Source organism: Bubalus bubalis, chromosome X (assembly GCF_019923935.1).
Source record: "Bubalus bubalis isolate 160015118507 breed Murrah chromosome X, NDDB_SH_1, whole genome shotgun sequence".
NCBI lineage: Eukaryota > Metazoa > Chordata > Mammalia > Artiodactyla > Bovidae > Bubalus > Bubalus bubalis.
This window is the reverse complement of record NC_059181.1, coordinates 20,571,751-20,590,836: the sequence shown is the minus strand read 5'-3', so window position 1 is coordinate 20,590,836 and position 19,086 is coordinate 20,571,751. Positions and strand designations below refer to the sequence as shown.

Genomic DNA, 19,086 nt, shown 5'->3' with positions numbered 1-19,086 from the left:
AAAGAGAATGTTAATAAATATGTATTGTATATCTATGTATACATAAAAAAGAGTATCAAGACAAAGTTTTCATGGCTCTACTATAAAATATGAAAACTCAGACAAGCCACAGGTAAATCTAATGTAAATATTCATCTCAAAAACCAAACACACACAAAAATAACCAGCAGTGCCCAACGACACACCTGGACAAACCCACAATGGTGGTATGTCAGGAAAACACAATCTAAAATTGTCACTTTGTTATGTGATTGGGGTAGAGATGGAATACTTACTAACATCCCCACTGAGGATGAGAATATTCCCAAATTGCTTTGAGTGTAAAATTTTAATGTTCTGGTAAGGTGAGTCTTCATCATACACCACTTTATCTATGTCGTACTCAACCAGGCGACCATCCGCAGTGGGCCAGTATCTGTCAATGGCCCCTCCTCGAACTATGGGTGGTAATCTGGAAAAAAAAGGGAAAGAAGGAAAACAGGAATGAGCCTTATAACAAACTGCTTAGGTGAGGCTGCCTTAAAAGAAGACCTAGGAACAAGAATGTTCCACATGGAGCCACATAGCCTCAGACAAACTCCTAAATAGTATACAACCAACCTAAAACTTCAACTTTGAGGGCTATGTAAGAATGGCCACTACCAAATTTCAACACTGTTGTATATTAAGAATTAACTTGGGGCTTCCCTGGTTAGAATCCACCTGCCAATGGAGAAGACACAGGTTCGATCCCTGGTCCAGAAGATGCCACAAGCCACGGAGCAACTAAGCCCATTCACAACAACTGCTGAGCCTGTGCTCCATTTCTGCGCTCAGTTGCCAACTCACATCCAACTCTGTGACTTCATGGGCTGCAGCCCACCAGGCTCCCCTGTCCATGGGATTTTCCAGGCAAGAATACTGGAGCCTGAGCTTTAGAGCCCAGGAACCGTAACTACTGAGCCCACCTACTTGCAGCAACTACTGAAGTCCATGCTCCACAAGAAGAGAATGAGGAAGCCCTCACAGCACAACTAGAAGGTAGCCTCCGCTTGCCACAACTAGAGAAGAGCCCAGGCAGCAACAAAGACCAGGCATGCCCAAAAGGAACAAACAAATAATGTAAAAAGCACCTCTGCAAAAAAATGTATTTATTTGGCTGTGGCAGGTCTTAGTTGCGGCATGCATAATCGTTAGTTGCAGCATGCAAACTCTTAATCGCAGCATGTGCGACCCAGTTCCCTGACCAGGCATCAAACCTGGGCCCCCTGCATAGGGAGCTTGGAGTCTCAGCCACTGGACCACCAGCAAAGTCCCAAGAATTTTCTTTTTTAAAAAACCTTTCTATAATACTATAAATTTCCCCTAAAAAATAAAAAAAGAAAAGTTGAAGGAGAAAATGGCCACTAGAGACATGCTTCACGCCCAAATCCTCCAGCAGGAAGGACTCCCAAGAATGTCTGCATCACCACTTTGCCACTAGCACATTCATCCAAGTGCACACACAAGTAATACCGTCACCTAGCTTGGAATCCATGTTAAGTGTTCCCAACTGCCCCAACTATCTCCTTCATAACTATTCTACTTTTGAATAAGAATCACATACTGTATTTTGCTTTTTTACCCTCATTTCATCTAAAATAGATAGTTGTCACTGTCATCCCTTCCCCGTGTGTTTCATGACTTTCACATCTCAGCAAAGTCCAGACCAGGTGCTCTACAGAAAATCCCTCAGGTGGGTTTGCCTGAAGATCTCTTCAGTAGGGTCACGTTGGCACATTATGCAACCGTCACATCAGGGACACTGAGATGTATGCCTGTCCTAATTGGTAATGTTAAGTGTGACCATGTGGTTAAAGCCAGTGCCCCCAAGATCCCTCCATTTGCAAAGGTACCTTCTGTCCCTTTGTAATTATGAAGCAGGGTGTGTGGAGGCGGGTGCTGGGGGCAAGTCCATGAAATCCGAGTCAAGAAAACCGGGTCAAGTTCCTGATCTCGACACACCTTCAGCAGTGGCATCTAAAAGATTCTTGCCTGAACCAATTATTATGAGAATGTCTGCCAACTGCTGATTTTCTCATTCAGTCCTTTTTGTAAATCCTGAGTGTCTTACACAGAGTGAGTATACTAGAAACTGCCAGCAGAGGTCACTACATGACAGGGAAAACCAGACTTAGAAAGGGGGCTTGGCAAATGAAGAGGAACACAAACGGAGAGCTCACTGCACACACAACACAACCACGTGCAAGTTCTGTGTCCTCAAATACAGTAGGGTTCACAGTAAGCAAACCCCAGGTACCTAAAATGCTGGGCTACCTCTGACTTGCTCTCAAAAGTCTTTGCTCTCCCTGCTCGCTTGTTTCCAAGAATACAGTCTGAACCTGTTATAGGTTAACAAGGCTTTCAATGAAGAAATATTGCATGCGTGCTAAGTCTTATCAGTCATGTCCTACTCTGTGCAACCCCATGGACTGTAGCCCACCAGGCTCCTCTGTCCACGGAATTCTCCAGCATAGAATCCTGGAGTGGGTTGCCATTCCCTTCTCCAGGGGATCTTTCTGACCCACGGATCGAACCCACCATCTCTCACATCTCCTGCATTGGCAAGCGAGTTCTTTACCACTAGCACCATCTGGGAAGCCCCATGAGGAAATACTAATATCTGTCAAAGGCACTGAATCTACAAAGCAAGTTTCCATAAACTATCATTTAATCCCAACTCCTGATTTAACCACTTCTTCATCTTCTAGAACAAATGCAGCTGTTGGAATTAGACAGCTAAGTGGTTTTTCTTGGAAAATGTTGCTGCCCCGGCAGGACAACCCCCGAGAGCAGGCAAACAGGACTCGGGAGAAGCCTCTTCCACCCCCGGCTGATGAGTGGTGGGAGCACGAGCCCGGGTGACACTGGATGAAAGCAACAGCAACTCAAGGGCTTTCAGGGGAGGAAACCCACCCCTCGGGGTTGACAGCCAGCCAGCTATTGGCAGCTACTGAACTCTTGCACAAAACCAAAGTAAACAATGTCCATTCTCACATGTGTCAATGGTGCCTTAGGTGCAGGTAGAGCGCTTTATTGCAACACAGTTTTTAAAGAGATCCAAAGAAGCAAGGATCTTTAAGGATGACTTCACCTTGATGAATTACTCATTCTATGATACCCAGCAGGACCCTGGGGGCTCCTAAGCACAAAAGTCTTTCTTTGTCCCTCCATTTCTTGACTACAGGAAATAGGCTTCCTTCAGCCTCCAGGATCTTCCATGAGTTCCAGGGAGCAGGTTCAAACACATGCTAATCAGAGAAGTGAGGGGATATGGACACAAAGGAAGAACAGTCAGAAGAAACAATAGGGCAGCCTTGGGGTAGAGTCCTGGTTTCCATCAAGGGATGCACACAAGGACATCTTTGAGAAGTTTGTAAAGACTGAAATTCTCATCAGGTAGGAGAAATTAAAGGTATGCTGCCCACAGGGGAGTAATCATTTCAGATGTTAATGATTCAGTCTTTAACAATGTCATTCCTCAGACAGCAAGCGGCAACATTTTTGTCCTTTTGAGGCCAAAAACAAAGGGCCTACAACAAAGTATTCCCAATAACTTCCAGCGCCCTCCACCCTGATTTTATAAAAAGATGTAAAAACAGTGACAAGGAAAAACAAGGCCTGTGCTGTGTTTTGAACTGAAATCGGAAATGTAACTGCACTCTCACTTCAAAAATTCCCACACCACAACCACACAGGAACCAGATTTCATGAGTGCTGAGGCCCATAAACGCATTTCATCTATTCATTCACCCCTAGAAGTAACCCCAATAAAAACAAAAATCTGGCATTTTGATGTTGGCCAATTCATTATCACCCAACTAAAGACACAGTGGGAACCTGTTCAATTCAGATGGATCAACTCTGGAAAGATTAGGTAAACTTTGCAAACAGGAAAAGAGGGAAATTTCAGAAAAGAGTGTGGGTGTGGACAAGTTACTTGAGGACCAGGAAGGGCTTGAGGATATGTAAACTGAACTTGGGGGGTAAATAAGTCTGGCTGCTCTAACAGATTTCAGTCAAGCGGCCAAGTTCTATACTGTGTCCTGTGGTCCTGCTCTCTTCACATGCAGTTTCCTGCCTTGTATTCAAGTTGGTGGTTAAACAAGCTTCTAATTATTTTACACCTGTCCTGGGGCTTTCCTCCAGGCTGATCAAATTTAGCAGAATGAACCATTAAGTACTTAAACATCCTTAAACAGCCAGTAAGGATTCCCTCTTGTGGAAAATGCCTTGAACTGGAGAAGTCTGTATTCTGGTCACTTCTAACAGTGATGGTCTGACCTTAATCAAGTCTCTCTGTGTTACTGCATCTATGTATTTGCCTTTATGAGCAAGCTGTTACTGTCGTTCAGTTGCTAAGTCCTGTCTGACTCTGCAACTCCATGAACTGCGGCACACCAGGCTTCCCTGCCATCAACATCTCCCGGAGCTTGCTCAAACTCATGTACATCAAGTCAGTGATGCCATCCAACCATCTCATCCTCTGTTGTCCCCTTTTCCTCCTGCCTTCAATCTTTCCCAGTATCAGGGTCTTTTCCAATGAGCCGGCTCTTCACATCAGGTGGCCAAAGTATTGGAACTTCAGCATCAGTCCTTCCAATGAATATTCAGGACTGATTACCAGGACTGACTGGTTTGAACTCCTTGCTGTCCAGGGACAGACCCATTTTGGGGGGTCCAATAAGGAACCACCCAGGGAGAGCAAGGCCAAACCGCTCAGAATAACTTATTGTGCAGCCATGATTAATTCACATTCTTAATTCCCAGGACCTGCCAGACTCTGAAGTGAAGTGAAGTGAAGTCGCTCAGTCGTGTATGACTCTTTGCGATCCCATGGAATGTAGGCCACCAGGCTCCTCTGTCCATGGGATTTCCCAGGCAAGAATACTGGAGTGGGTTGCCATGTCCTTCTCCAGGGGATCTTCCCAACCCAGGGATCGAACCCAGGTCTCCCGCATTGCAGGCAGACACTTTAACCTCTGAGCCACCACCCCTCCCAAAGAATGCCAAAACTTTACTTCTATCAAAGCTCTCCTAACATCTGACACCACTAGCACATACGTCTGTGCTGTCCAACAGAACATTTCTCTGTGTTGTCCAATATGGCAGTCACTAGCCATTAGCTAGTGACAAGAGGGGAGTAAGGAAATGAACTGTTTTTGGTTTTTTTATTAACTTAGTTTTAAACAGACACAGGTGGCATAGTAGCTGCACTCCTCAACAAAAGCTTAATGGTCTTTGTCATCAACTGAAAAGAACCCACTGGGGCTGCTCAAGGTGGGTTGGCTCTGATATTCTTGCAATGTCAATATCATCCTACCTGAAAGCACTGAGGCATATTTTCTATCATCCCATCCTGTCAAAATCTCTTAAAACTGCTTAATTATACTGTGGGGCCCAGAACTCTGAGGAAAGATAGATGATTTTTTTCTCTTCACTAGACATGGTTGAGGAGTTTTCTAGCTCCTCTTTGAGGTGCCAGCCCCATCTGATTCTCTGCATTACAGTTTCACCCCTTGGGATCACTGTACATTCCTTTCTGCCCCTGTTCCATTTTATCTAGCCTCTCTCTCTCTCTCTCTCTCTCTCTCTCTCACACACACACACACACACACACACACACACACACACAGTTAGTCTTCTGCCATCAGGGCCATCTACATTAGCCTATCAAGTGGCCAGAAGCAGAAGTTGACTGATTTCTTCCACATCTTACATACACTGCTCAGGGATAACACCACCATTGCAATTATTTTATTGATTGTTTTTATTGTTGTTTAGTCACTCAGTCGTGTCCAACTCTCTGCGACCTCATATACTGTAGCCTGCCAGGCTCCTCTGTCTACAGGATTCTCCAGGCAAGAATACTGGAGTAGGCTGTCATGCCCTTCTCCAGGTGATCTTCCCCACCCAGAGATCAAACCCACATTTCCTGCATTGGCAGGCAGATTCTTTATCGTCTGAGCCACCAAGGAAGCCCATTTTATCAATTAACCAAATATAAAAGAATATTCAGGCGTGGACTTACCGCTTTACCCGCTCAGTACTGTCCTGACTCAATTCTTTCATTCTTTCTTCTACTTTGTTCAAAAGCTGCAATTACAAGAAAAGAAATCAATGGGCTTATCAAATAAGCTGAGTAGAAGAGCTAAATTACAGACCAGGAGGTCAAGGTCATGTTGACAGAGCTGTCACTCTGGCAGGTGTCCAGATACACTTGTCCTCCCCCAACTCTCCAGCAGCCTGCGGGCCTGGCCCAATTCCACACTCCCCTGTCATCTATCCCTCCCAGTGCCGATCTCACTTCAGCCTATGGTATCAACAGTATCAAAAGGAAGGCTGAAGGATATTGCAGTTATTGATATCCTGGTTAAAGGTTTACATTCCCTCCAGTGCAAAGTCAAGTCATTTACTCAGTATTCAAATGGTCAAGGGAAAGATGAGAACCAGGTTACTAAATCACTTGAGGAGCAATTATTTTTCTTCTAAAATCACTTATCTGAAGGCAGCCAAGTTTAAAATTAACTGGAAAGTCAGCAATTAGGTGAAAATGATTTTATTATTGAACTGAGCTATTTTTGTGATCCTTAAGTACTTGAGTAAATAAAAGTGGAAAACTGACACTATCGACTTCTTTGCCTTGTGCGTCTCCATCGTAGCTCTGAAGATCCAGCAACACCAATCCATGCGGGTAGATTCTCAAATTGGCAAAACTACAGAGGAGAGCATAATTGTAAGGTTAGGAATGGTATCATGGCACTCAAAAGAAAAAAGGCACCAACCCAGTTAAAAGGCAAAACCACTGCTCTTTTTTTTCCCTAAATAACATAATTAACCCTGTGGCTTTCTTATTAGAGCCTCTTCATGGGGGCAGGGATGCCAATCATTTAGGCAAGATTTTAGACAGAATCATCAAGTGCTAAGGTTTTCAAACAGGTTATTTGGCCCAGAAAGTGATTCAGCAGGAAGTCCTGTGAATCTGATTTTTAAGAAGGTTCCTCAGTAGTGACTGATCCCTCCTTAAAAGGATGGGAGGGTGGGGCAAAGCAAACTTGGTTCTCCCAATTTCCCTCGGAGTTCAAAACAGAGCTGTGTTTTTCTGACTGCAGGCAGGGGTGGCTACATTCATTGAGTTAGCGGCCTGCAAGTCAGATCCAGCCCTTGGCATGTTTTGTGAAGCATGCAGGTTAAATATGGTTCTTACATTTTTAGAGTTGTTTAAGAAAAAAAAAGGAGCTCCTTACAGGAAAAGCTTTAACCTCTAATTCAGTGTGTCTGGCCAGCTTTTTTATGAAATAAAAATAGTGTATCACACATGCATAAGAATTATCTGAAGAAACTTTTCCTTCAATTAGACATGTATATTTGTATATATGCAGATGTTATGTGCACATCTGATATAAAATCACTTCTTTTTTAAAATATTTGGCTATGCCAGTCTTAGTTGGGGCATGAGGGATCTAATTCCCTGACTAGTGATCAAATCGGGCTCCCTGCATTGGAAGCAAGGAGTCTTAGCCATAGAACCATCAGGAAAGTTCTAAAATCACTTATCTCACTATAAGGTGTGGTTAAAGAAACATTTGAATAATAATACTAAATAAGATGAAGAATTCTGTTCAGAGAATACAAGCCGTGTGCTTGGATTTAAAAAGATAAATACAACTAGTTAATTTTCACCTTCAGCCCTTAAATGGCCTCAAAATCAAGTTCAGGCCAGGGATACCACTAACTCATGTACTCCTGAACTAGCTGATCACCCCCCCCACCCCAATCTGCCACACAAAGGAGAGGAGCTAGGGGTGAAAGAATGATAGAGAAATGCCACCTCTTAACCAGCTAGGTGGTTCTAGCAAAGAATCTTCCACCAGAGAACTGCAGGAACACGGAGAATGCCAGAAGGTGGGGACAAGCACTGACCTCATCTGATTAAAAGCAAAAATAATGAAAGAGGAAAAGTTGCAAGGGGGCGGGGGCGGGGAATGGAGACCAAAAAAACAAGGTGACTGAGGACCAAGATATTAGGCAGCATGGAGATGGGTCCCAGCTGAGCAAGTGAGAGAAGAGGAAGACCAATGTGGAAACAAGTCTCTAAGCACGTTAGTGACTTCCCTGATGGTCTAGTGGTTGGGACTCTGTGCTTCCACTGCAGGGGGCCGGGGTTCCATCCCTGGTCAGGGAACTAAGAGCCAGCAAGCTGCATGGCAAGGCCAAGAAAAAAAGTAAACTAAACATGTTAATTTTTCTTTTCTCTGTTTTCAGAAGCAATTTCCAACAGCTCTTATCACTCAAAAACTCCCTTCCAGGAAGAATTCTAAGTCTTCTAGAAAACTGGGATTGGTGTCTAGGGTAGAAGATTCAAGAACTGAAGTAGAATGGTTGGCCCTGTCCAGCCCCAAAGGTCCTTAGGAGGTGGTAGGAGATGCAAGGGACTTCCCTGGTGGCTTCGCAGCAAAGAATCTGCCTGCCAATGTAGGAGATGCGGGTTCCATCCCTGGGTTGGGAAGATGCCCTGGAGAAGAAAATGGCAACCCACTCCAGTATTCTTGCCTCGGAAATTTCATGGACAGAGGAGCCTGGCGGACTTCAGTCCATGGGGGTTGCAAAGAGGCACACAACTGAGCGACTACACAACAACAAGAGATTCAAGGCTTCAGCTGGATTAGAGGAGGAACCTACAAGGTGGCAGAGAGGCAAGGTCTGATTTGCTGTGGTCCCCAAGTTATGGACCACAGCAAGGACAGGGAGAGAGGGGGGCAGAGAGAAAGAAGAGAGGCCAGAGGGTGTAAGGCCAGCTGCAGACCTCTGCTTCCAGGAGACTTGCCAGTAACTGGGCGAGGACGGAGGCAGTGGAGGGTCTGGGTAACCCTTGAGAGGAAATCACTTTAGATACATTGGAGGGATCTATTCCATGCACATATGGGGGTTTGGTATGCAGTCAGAAATATAGATTTGGGCTTGAGGGTACAGGGGTTAGGGTTTCTTTGAGAGGTGAAGATATGTTCACAGGGAAGAACTACGTGGACTTACAAAAAGAATAATAGAAGGGGAGGTGAGCTCAAAAGTACAAGTTTCCTTCACCTTACGACATTGTCTTTTGAGCCTCTCTAAGATGGGAGCGGGTGTTCTTTTAATTAGAAAAACAACGGGGAGAATGTGGGACATTAATGAAACCTCGTGGAATTCTAGAACTTAGTTTCCATTGGGAGAAAAGAAGGAAAGCCATCAAAAATACACAGGAGTTCACGTTTTAAAATTAATAGTGCAAATTACTAAGACTCTAGTTTTAGACTCTAGAAGATACTACATAGACTTCGGAAAATACAGAGAACTCAGTGCACCAGTATCTTCTGTTACCAGTCATTTCTTTTTTCTTTTTAACTTGGCTGTACCGGGTCTTAGTTACGGCAAGCAGGATCTTTGTAGCTGCAGCATACAGGCTCTTAGGTGCAGCATGCAGGATCCAGTTTCCTGACCAGGGATGGAACCCAGGCAGCCCCACATGGGGAGCAGTGTCCCAACCACTGGACCACCAGGCAAGTCCCCTGTTCTCAGTCATTTCTTAATTTAGGTTTCCTTCCCTAGTCTCAGGTTGACTTTCGTTTCCATACTGATCAGAGAAAAAGTCTAGATAGATCATCTATAAAGTCTTAAGGAGAAAACAAAACCCAAAATCTTAAACTCCTGGATGCCCCTAGCTTCTTATCAAGCTCTTTGCAGACTTTTTCACCCTGCATTTGACTACAGTCTGCATTAACTGATAACCACTTATTACAGTGCTACTCACAGTGGGGTCAACTGACCCACAGTATCAACATCCTCCGAGAGGAGCTGCCAGAAATACTATTTGGGGTGCGGCCCCAGACCTGCTGCGGCAGAAACTATTAGAGTAGAGCACAGTACATCTGGCTCACTGCCTGCCAGTTCGCACTGCTTATGCTGCCCAAGGCTTCTGAGTCTTGGGCACACACAATCACCTGAGGGTCTTTAGAGAAACAGCAACCCTCAGGGGCCTTAATCTCGGGGGGGAGTGCCTGGACGTGGGATTCTGTGACATGATTCTACTGCGCAGCTAGGAGCACTGGATTCTAGTCCCCTCCTCAAAGACGCCAAAGGAGGAAAGGAAAAAAAATCTGGATGCCCCCCCACCACCACTCTTTAAACACACACACACACACACACAGCTAAAGCGCTCAACCTGGATGCCCCCCACCACCACTCTTTACACACACACACAGCTGAAGTGCTCAACCTGGATGCCCCCCACCACCACTCTTTCCATACACACAGCTGAAGTGCTCAGATCCGAATAGGAGCACTCATGGTCACCTCACCTGCCGTTTTTGTTTATGTACGTCGCTAAATAGCCATGGTCCTGCCAGGTGTGCACTGACTCCGTCATCCCCTGCTCCTGGAAAATGGACTGGAGGCCTTTCAGAATGGTCTCACCATCAGCTGGAGAATAGGGGGAGAAGGCAAGATGGTCAGATGAAACACTGAAAAGCAAAGCACAGTTTGATGAATGAATTTTTGAGAAACCCTGAACAGAGCTATGGGCATCATTTATCCCCTTTGTTATGAACTAGAACTTTCTCAACCCTATAGGGAGTGGCTGCAAATTACCAGGTAACACAGAAAGAACAGCAACACCAACCACAGAAGAGCTGTGCCAAAAATGCAGACGGATAATTGAGCCAACTAGAAATAGCATAACAAAATATTCAGCCTAGCCAGAAATCAAATAAAAACACGATAAAAGACATTCCACTTTAGGTGAAATAACTTAATGAGGATCTAGAGTACTAGAAAAGGGTTTCCATCCATTGTTGATGGGTACCATAAATGACTTCTTTTGACTCTGTATTCCAGGTGTTCTGCAATAAGGATGCCTTGTTTTTTATTATTGGGAAAAAAGAAATAGCACAACTCAGTAACCTATTTTTAATTGATAGAAACTGAACAATTCAATATGCTACAACCTGCTAAGCATTCTGATGCCCCTCTCTCCCATCCCACGGGCTACCCCCCCAACCCCCACCAAAGTTGAGCTCAGATCAAGGACTGAGGTCAAGGTTATAGAAACTGCATTAACCTCTGCAGGTTTACTTGAATCCAGAATCTTCAAGAACATCCAACAGTATGATACTTAGATGAAAAGCAAAATGCAATTAATTCTCTAGTTGTATCTGCCAAAGCACTCATTCCTTGAGAAGGTTAAGATAAAGAACCACAATGAGACAAAAGGAGTTACTCTGTACTGTCCCATGAGCCCACCACAGGCTGATGCTTTTTCCACATGAAGGAAAAGAGGGCAGGCTGAGAAGCGTCAAAACAAAGCACCCCTGTGACTTAAACCAAGGGCAAAAAGAAAAAGAAAAAAAAAAAAAAAAAAAAAAACAGAAGATCCACAGTTGACCGCAGTGTGGTTTCACAAGAAAATTACACTAGAATTCCTTCCATAAACTAAGGAGTGCCAAAATGGACTGGAAGAATTCCTTCAATCTACACAGAGTTGGTCTCCAGTGACATCTGGAACCTTCCAGTGCACAGTAAGAATGAAGGCTACAAACTAGGTTCAGAGCCCACCCTGGGCAGCAGATATGTCTTATTCTGGCCTATGCAGACATTTTTTAACATGTAAGTTAACTGGCGTTTGAAAACCAGATGATTTCATCTATTCCCACTGTTGAGGGTAGAAGAGTGACCCCCCCACAAAATATATGGCCACATTTTAAACCTCAGAACTTGGGAATGCAACCTGATCTGGAAAAGGGTTTTTGCAGATGTAGTAGTTAAAGATCTTAGAGTATCCAGGTAGGTCCTAATTCCAGTAAGTTATCAGAGACTGAAGCCTGGAAGACACAGGAAGGAGGAGCAGGAGCAGGTGAAGACAGGGAGAGGCTGGCATGTGATGGCCACCAGCCAAGAATGCAGAGCCACCAGAAGTTGGAAGAGGCCAGTGAGGACTTGCCCCTAGACCCCTTAGGGGAGCGTGGCCCTGCTGATGCTCTGCTTTCAGACTCCAGCCTCCAAAACTGGGAGAGAATAGGCTTCTTTAGCTTGAAGGCACCAGTTTGTAGTACTTTGTTACAACAGCCCTGGCTGACTAATACACCCACCAAAACATAGATTTTAACTTTGCTTAAAAAAAACAAAAGCAAATGCAGTAGCAGAGATGGCAGTGAAGGAGTGATTTTGTTCATCTTCTCCATTTCCAAACACAGAGCAATTAGGGTAGCACCGCCCAACCTCACAGACAACATTTAGAACAAAACTGAACGACAGGCTGTGTGTATGCCTAGATAGCACGCCGCGTGTGGGTAGAGACAAGCATTCCCCGCCCACAAACCTGTACGATACCACCAAGTGTGAGAGGAGCAAGTGGGCACAGCAAAGGGACTTCAAACCCCTCATAAAAATACCAACAGGAGTTCACCCCAAAGGGAGGGGCCCCCTGCTTTCAGATGGTGCCGCCTGGCAGGCCATGGGGCCCAGGGTCGGGTCAGGGAGTGTGGGGGCAGCCGAGCCCTGTGCTCAGCCAAACGACCTGAGGCCTCTTCAGGAAGGGGCCTTGTGTCCCACATCAGGAAGGGACCCCTGGAGGGGCGTCCACACCACTGCCCCACCCGAGCACAAGCACTGCCCGACGCGAGAGGCGACCTCCTGTTCCATGTAAGGCTCCCTCATTCCCAGCAAAACTCTGTGTTCGGGAAACTCATTTGACAAAAAATAATCTAGCTGGCTTTGCTATTCTGAAAGTGGTTTCAGGAAGTTAAAAGGAGGAAGCTTGAATTTTATCCCCCAGAACCATGGTTTTAAGACTGAATTTGGCCCCTGGGAAAAAAAAATTTCAATGTCAATCTTGATGCAAACATGTGATCTTGTTCTTTTTGGGTTTGAGAAGCCAGGGGTGGGGGTCAGGCCACCGTGGAAGTGACCAAGCTGTGGGGCGGTGAAGACAAGTGCGCCCGGCAGTACTTGAACTGTGACTAGGAAAGCCACTATGCAATTATTCAATCCCTCCTTGGCCAGAACAGATGTTTTCTGTTTTGAAAGTGTATAAAACAAATCATCACTCCCTGTAAATGGCCTCGGGCCCAAGTTCAGTTGGCACATTCCACAACTGAACACAAACCCCCCATGATGGTGGAGGGGGCCGCGCCGGCAGGGCCACCCCGCAGGTCACTGGCCAGGCTGTGTGCTGAACAAGAGCCCTGGGGCTGAGCTGGAGCATACACTATCCCTTGGGTAGGAAAAGGGGGTGTCTTTGTCTGGTACACACAAAGCCCTTGACTGCTAGCCAAGCCCAGCGTGGCGACCATCCTAACAGAAAGGCAGAGGGGGCTAACCTCCAGCCAGGTTGCAAATTGAAGAAAACACATTACAAAAGAGATCCAATTTAGTGTTCTTGTATTTCTATACTGTGGGCTTATTTCCCAATTCAGTAGAAATATCCTAGGTCTGAATGACCTTTCTGGCGGTCGCCGCCGCCTAGCTCCTGTGGCCATCGAGTGTGCCAGCCTTGCCAGGGACACAGGGATCACACCATTTTGTCCACTGTTCACCTCATGTCATATTCACCTTCCTCCAGACCTGGGGGCTCCCTTGTCAGCCAATCTGCTCCCAGCCCTTGGAGAAGACTCCAGAAAGCAGAACTTGAGCTGAAACACCTACCTAGGATCTCTTTTCCAGAGCGAAGTCAAAGAAATGAGTTCCAAAAGCCTTAACGAGGTGGCCTTCTTGGTCATCTTGATCCCAAGTGCTCAATAAATGTTTTGTGAGTCAAATGAAAAATTCATCTGGTTAAATTAATCATCCTATTTTTGTATCTTGTTGGAACACCCAGACCAGTCGTTTTCATGATCCTAGCTGCACATTATAACCACCTGGGGAATTATAAAACTTCTGATACCACATCCTACACCAGTTATAGAAAACTTTGAGGGTGGGACCCAGGCATCACATTTTTAAAGCTCCCTGGGAAGTTCCAATGTGCAGCCATGTTTGAGAACCACTGATCTAAACCACTAAATACAAGAAAGAAAACCAAACTCCCCACTATCTCCAAACTAACCACACTCAAGTCACCAAAAGGTTATATCGATAGAAATATAACAGGGGGCCTGAAAAAAGTCCAAAGTCCCTGCTAGCTATAGCCACAGGTTATAGCTAGAGCCACTGCTCTGTGATTAATTATCCAATCTCAACCTCTGTGCCTGTCTAGTAAGGAACATGTAACATGACCAAACAAAATGTACTTGCTGTAACAGAGTTACTCAACTTGGGTTGAAAATATGATGTGAATGATTACCCAAATTTGGGAATACAAGACAGCAATGTAATAAATGCCTACAAATCAGAAAATGTGAAAATAGATTCAATGATAAAAGAAATATAAGCACACCGGATTCAAGTCGACATGGTAATCCAAACTAGGCTAATAAAAATGTTGTTTGGCACAAGTTCTTAGAAAACTCTGCCCAAGCAAGAATGACGTTTAACTAGCGAAGCACTCAGACTGAGCCTTCCACAGTGCTCAGCAACACAGTGACCTGTCCCAGGGCAAAATGTGTCCTTTGTCCAACGGGCAACTCAATGTCCTCATTTCCAGACCACTGCCCACTTTGTCTGTGTCTATTCAACAAGAACTTAAGAGGAATCAACTTGGAGGTCTGGTCCAAATTAAATACACCACTATCAAAAGAAGGCCAGGGAAGACAAGGTTTCATCTCCCTGCCTCATTTTGTCCCAGAGACCCATTTATAGGCCTCTCTCAGGAGAATGAACCTCACTCCTCTTACCCTGGCCGAATCCCAAATCTGTATATACAGCTGGAACCTTCTTCCCGCCCTAATGCTCACCACACTGTCCTGATCTCAAGTCTGGAATCAAAACCCGGCTCAGACTTCCCTACTCCTTCCCACCAATGGTTAATAACCGTGCCACTTAAGATTGCCTAAAGAGACCCCCCCCCCAACTTCTCCCCCGAATCCCCCACCAGAGCCTCTCTGCACCACTCAAACTCACTGGTCAGGACAGCCCTCACTTACACACCTCATTTCTTCAAATGTTAAAAAAGGAGACGACTGTTTATAGGGTCCCTATAAGGAGCCTGCACCAATGTTCGATCCCTCAAAATCAGGCACTGCCATTTAATCATTGATCCATAAGGTGGGCGGCCCTGTGGACGTAAGTTAAGTACATCAGCCATGTACTTACATCAGCCAAGCTTACTAGCCCAAATAGAAGAGAGGGTCCTGCCAATGAAATCCTGTGACACTTGGTGCCCTGGCAAAAAGGCAGGGAAATATGCTCTGGTTAGATTTCTACTTCTTCAGCTTTAAGAGGCTGAGATACAGTAACCTCCTTAACTAAGTGAATTCCATTAGAGAGGCTGGCCTCAGAAAATAAGCAATTCTCACATGTTCAGAAAAACTCTGGACTCTACCCCATGACCGTGACTTGCACCTTTAAGTCTTTTCTGACTTCAAATACTTCAACTAAGAAAATTCTGGACCTCAGGTGTGAGGGCTTTAAGCTACACAACACCCAGTCTCTGCCTCTGTGGGGCCACCACCCTGCCACAATCCCACTAGTCCCCTCTGCATAATTAGGCTGCGTTCCTTTCTGCTCGCCCACATTTAAGCAGCACCTGGCTTATAAAAATCAGGACCATCCCACCCCCCAACTTTATTGTCTCCTAGGTCTCTCCCACGAAGCTTGAGTAATTTAAGCTCCAAGAGGTTGTTAATTATTTCCATGGTTGCACCATGCCCAAGAGGTGAGGCCCCAAACCCAGCCTCCTTCCTTTCCACCTCCCACTCCCCAGACTCTGGAATTTCCAGAGCTCCCTGCCCTCCCTGATACTTGGTACCAGGCGCCCTCTGATCAACCTCCTCCACACACATCCAGGTCAGAGAGCCCACCCCTACTCCCGCCTCCTCTTTTCAGACATCTGCACTCCCTCTGTGGGAGGATGGCCCTGAAGCTGTTGGCAGATCTGTTTGCAGCTCCCCACAAGAGGAAGCATAAAGGCAGGTATCCTTTCCCCCCAACCCGAGACTCTGATGTGTCAGAGAACCTAAGAGCCAGGCTTGGCTTGTGCAGTTTACCAACTTTCTGGTCTTCTTGACAGACCCTTAAAAGAGGAAGCAAAGGAAAAGGGACTCCGAATACAGTTGGAAAGCAGTCGAGTACCTGCTTTAAAAGTCCTCTCAGGTATCCTCATCTTCACAGTGGTGTGTTTACAGGACCATATGCTCTGGTCACAACTCAGAACTGTACGCTAAAGTGTACTCTATGTAAAATATATCATGTTTAAAAAAAATCTTCCAGAGTTACCAACCCCACTGGCATAACCACTCTGAGAACAACAAAACAGCATAAGCATTCCTCATGGGCCCCGTTCCACCCCAGCTGACAGCCTAAGGGTTCAAGAACAACATCCTTTGAACGCACACTGAATATGCTAGATTTTTTAAAAAAGAATATTGTGAGGCAGAAGCAACAAGGCCACATTACTAAAATTAAATGATAAACAGATGTCTTCATAGTTTATCAAAAACACACTTAAATTTAAAATTATATTTTTTAAAAATTTAATTTTAACAACAGGTCTGTGTATCAGAAGACTTCTCAGACATTCAAAAGCCTAATTCATTTCCAGGGATTAAAGTGAAGGTCAAGCAGGTGCTTCCTCAGTCTGTCTTAGGTTCGACAACTTGGTCATATAGTCCCCGTTTATAACAGCTGCAGGATGATTAATCTCATCACACAAAACCCACGCCAACAGGAATGTTCAAAGCAGCATGACTCACAGTCAAAAAGTGAAAACACCCAACAGCCCATCAAGTTATAAATGAATAAGCAAAGTGTGATACTATCTACCCCATGGACAATTATTTTGCCACAGAAGGAATGTGATATTGACATAAGCTACAACACACGCTAAGCAGAAGAGGCCAGGCACAAAGGACCACACATTGTATGATTCCATTTATATGAAATGGCCAGTGAAAGCAAATCCCTAGAGACAAAAAGCAAATTAGTGGCTGCCAGGCCCTGGGATATAGGGATCTAGAAGGAATGAATGGAGTGATGGCCAAGGGGCATAGGGTTTCTTCCTGGAGTGACAAGCATGTTCTAAAATTGTGGTTATGGTCGCACAACTTGGAATATAATAAAAACCACTGAACTTTAATTAAGCAACTGTATGAGTCATATCTCTCAGCAAAGTGGTCCAAAAACATTCAAACAAACAAACGGCACTTTTATACTCTCAGTTACTGGGGGTAATCAAGGCAACAAACTTCCAGAAGCCAGTCTCTACCCTTCAATCAACCATAAGACAGGCCCCAGAGACTTCGCTGGTCCAGTGGTTAAGACTTCAAGCTTCCACTACAGGGGGTGCCGGATCAATCCCTGGTCAGGGAATGAAAATCCTGCAAGCCACTCAGCCAAAGAAAAAAAAAAAAAAAACAGGTACCAGTTCAAAGGGGTCGCAAGGGGTGGTCTTCTGTACCCATCCCCACCAATCACCACCCTCATCATTTAGCATGTGTTTGAAGGGCTGCCTCATGTAGATGCTGTCTGAGGCCTTGGAGACGGTTTCCTGCCACTAACACATGTCTGCAGCCCATGTCAGTGCCTTGGGTGCGATCACAGCATTGCAGCTAGTCATGAATACTGTATTGTATATTTGAAAGCTGCTGGGAGAGTGGACCTGAAAAGTTCTCATCACAAGGGAAATAATTTGTAATTACGTGTGCTTACGGATGTTAAGCAGACACTGGGCCATCATTTTGCAATATTTCCACTTATTGAACCATTACCTGAAATGTTATGTCAATTACAACTGCCTCAATAAAAAAATAAATAAATAAATCCCAGCATCAGGGTGGGGCTGCAGAATTCTAAAAGGGACAATGACATCAACACTTTGGGCATATTTTCAGAGCACAGTTTCTGATATGCACAGAGAAGAAAAACTAAATCAGGAAAAAATTACTCAAGACAGAAAGCAAAGGACCTATTGAAGTTGAATTGACAGCCATACAACACAGAAATAACACCCTAGCTCTTTTCATGCAAACGTATGTTAAGGAAAACCATATGGGACTGTTTACAGTACCAGCCACAATGACTATTTCTTAAAAGTCACACTGTGGTGCACTCAGGATACTGTCAACACATTGCTAATTGCTTCGCCACCCGGCCTCCCCTTTCCCACCGCAGGAGCAGTGAAAAGGGCATTTCCCACAGTCATGTGGGCCCCCAACACCTACTGGGGAGGTGGCAGGAGCCTGGCTCTACTTTAAAATAAGAGCAACTTAGAAACAATCTCCTTAAGAAACTAGAGGAGGATTTAAAAAAGAGTAATCTATGAGACACAACTGTCATCCCTCTACACTCTGGAACCAGAACACTAATATTAATACCATAGTGTAGCTCTTCTTCCTGGTACGGCCATTTTCCTGAAGACTAGGAGACTTTTCAAAGTACAGCCACCACCCACAAGCCTCAGTGGGCAAAGGCAGGGGGGAACCTCCTGCCCCAGAGGTGGCATGTGGCTCAGACTCTCCCATCCTCACATCCTGACTTACCCACGTGGGAGGCTAAAACCAAGATTTATAAAATGAAGCAAAGAAAAGGGAGACTAGGCAAAAGCCTGGCTTTCTTTTGGTGGTGGGGGAGCTGATACTTTTCGTTCGTGGCCACAAGGCGCTGAACATCAAGCCGCTTGCCCTCTCCTGGGAGCCTCTGGAGAAATGCCATGGCCCTGGCTTTCAGGGGAGAAAGAAGGCAACCGGCCTGGAGGTGTGGAGGAGAATAAGGGAAGATCACCAGATCAGAGGACACGGAGAAGAGGTCACGGGCACAGTAAACCCTCTCGGAGGGTCAGGCTCACCCTGACAGACAGGAAGGGGACGTTCAAGGGAGCTAAAGCAGGCCCAGCAGCATCCCCAAAAGGACAAGCAGGTAGCAAGAGGGGAAGGACAGGGTCTGGGGCTGGAGGACAGAAGACCTGAGGCGCCTGGCCCAGGAGGACCGACTGCTCCTATGATA

The 19,086-nt window shown here is 45.4% G+C and overlaps 1 protein-coding gene across 1 annotated transcript in view; it reads right to left on the bottom strand.

The window, feature by feature from the left end:
* The window catches only part of SMS (spermine synthase), a 50,425-nt gene that overhangs the window by 20,101 nt on the left and 11,238 nt on the right, over positions 1 to 19,086 (bottom strand). Inside the window, exons 2-5 of the mRNA XM_025277152.2 lie at positions 10,356 to 10,476; positions 6,644 to 6,734; positions 6,050 to 6,114; positions 276 to 451 (exon numbers count right to left, since the gene is read on the bottom strand). Of these exons, the coding sequence (XP_025132937.1) occupies positions 276 to 451; positions 6,050 to 6,114; positions 6,644 to 6,734; positions 10,356 to 10,476 (453 nt within the window). The remainder of the gene's footprint in view (positions 1 to 275; positions 452 to 6,049; positions 6,115 to 6,643; positions 6,735 to 10,355; positions 10,477 to 19,086) is intronic.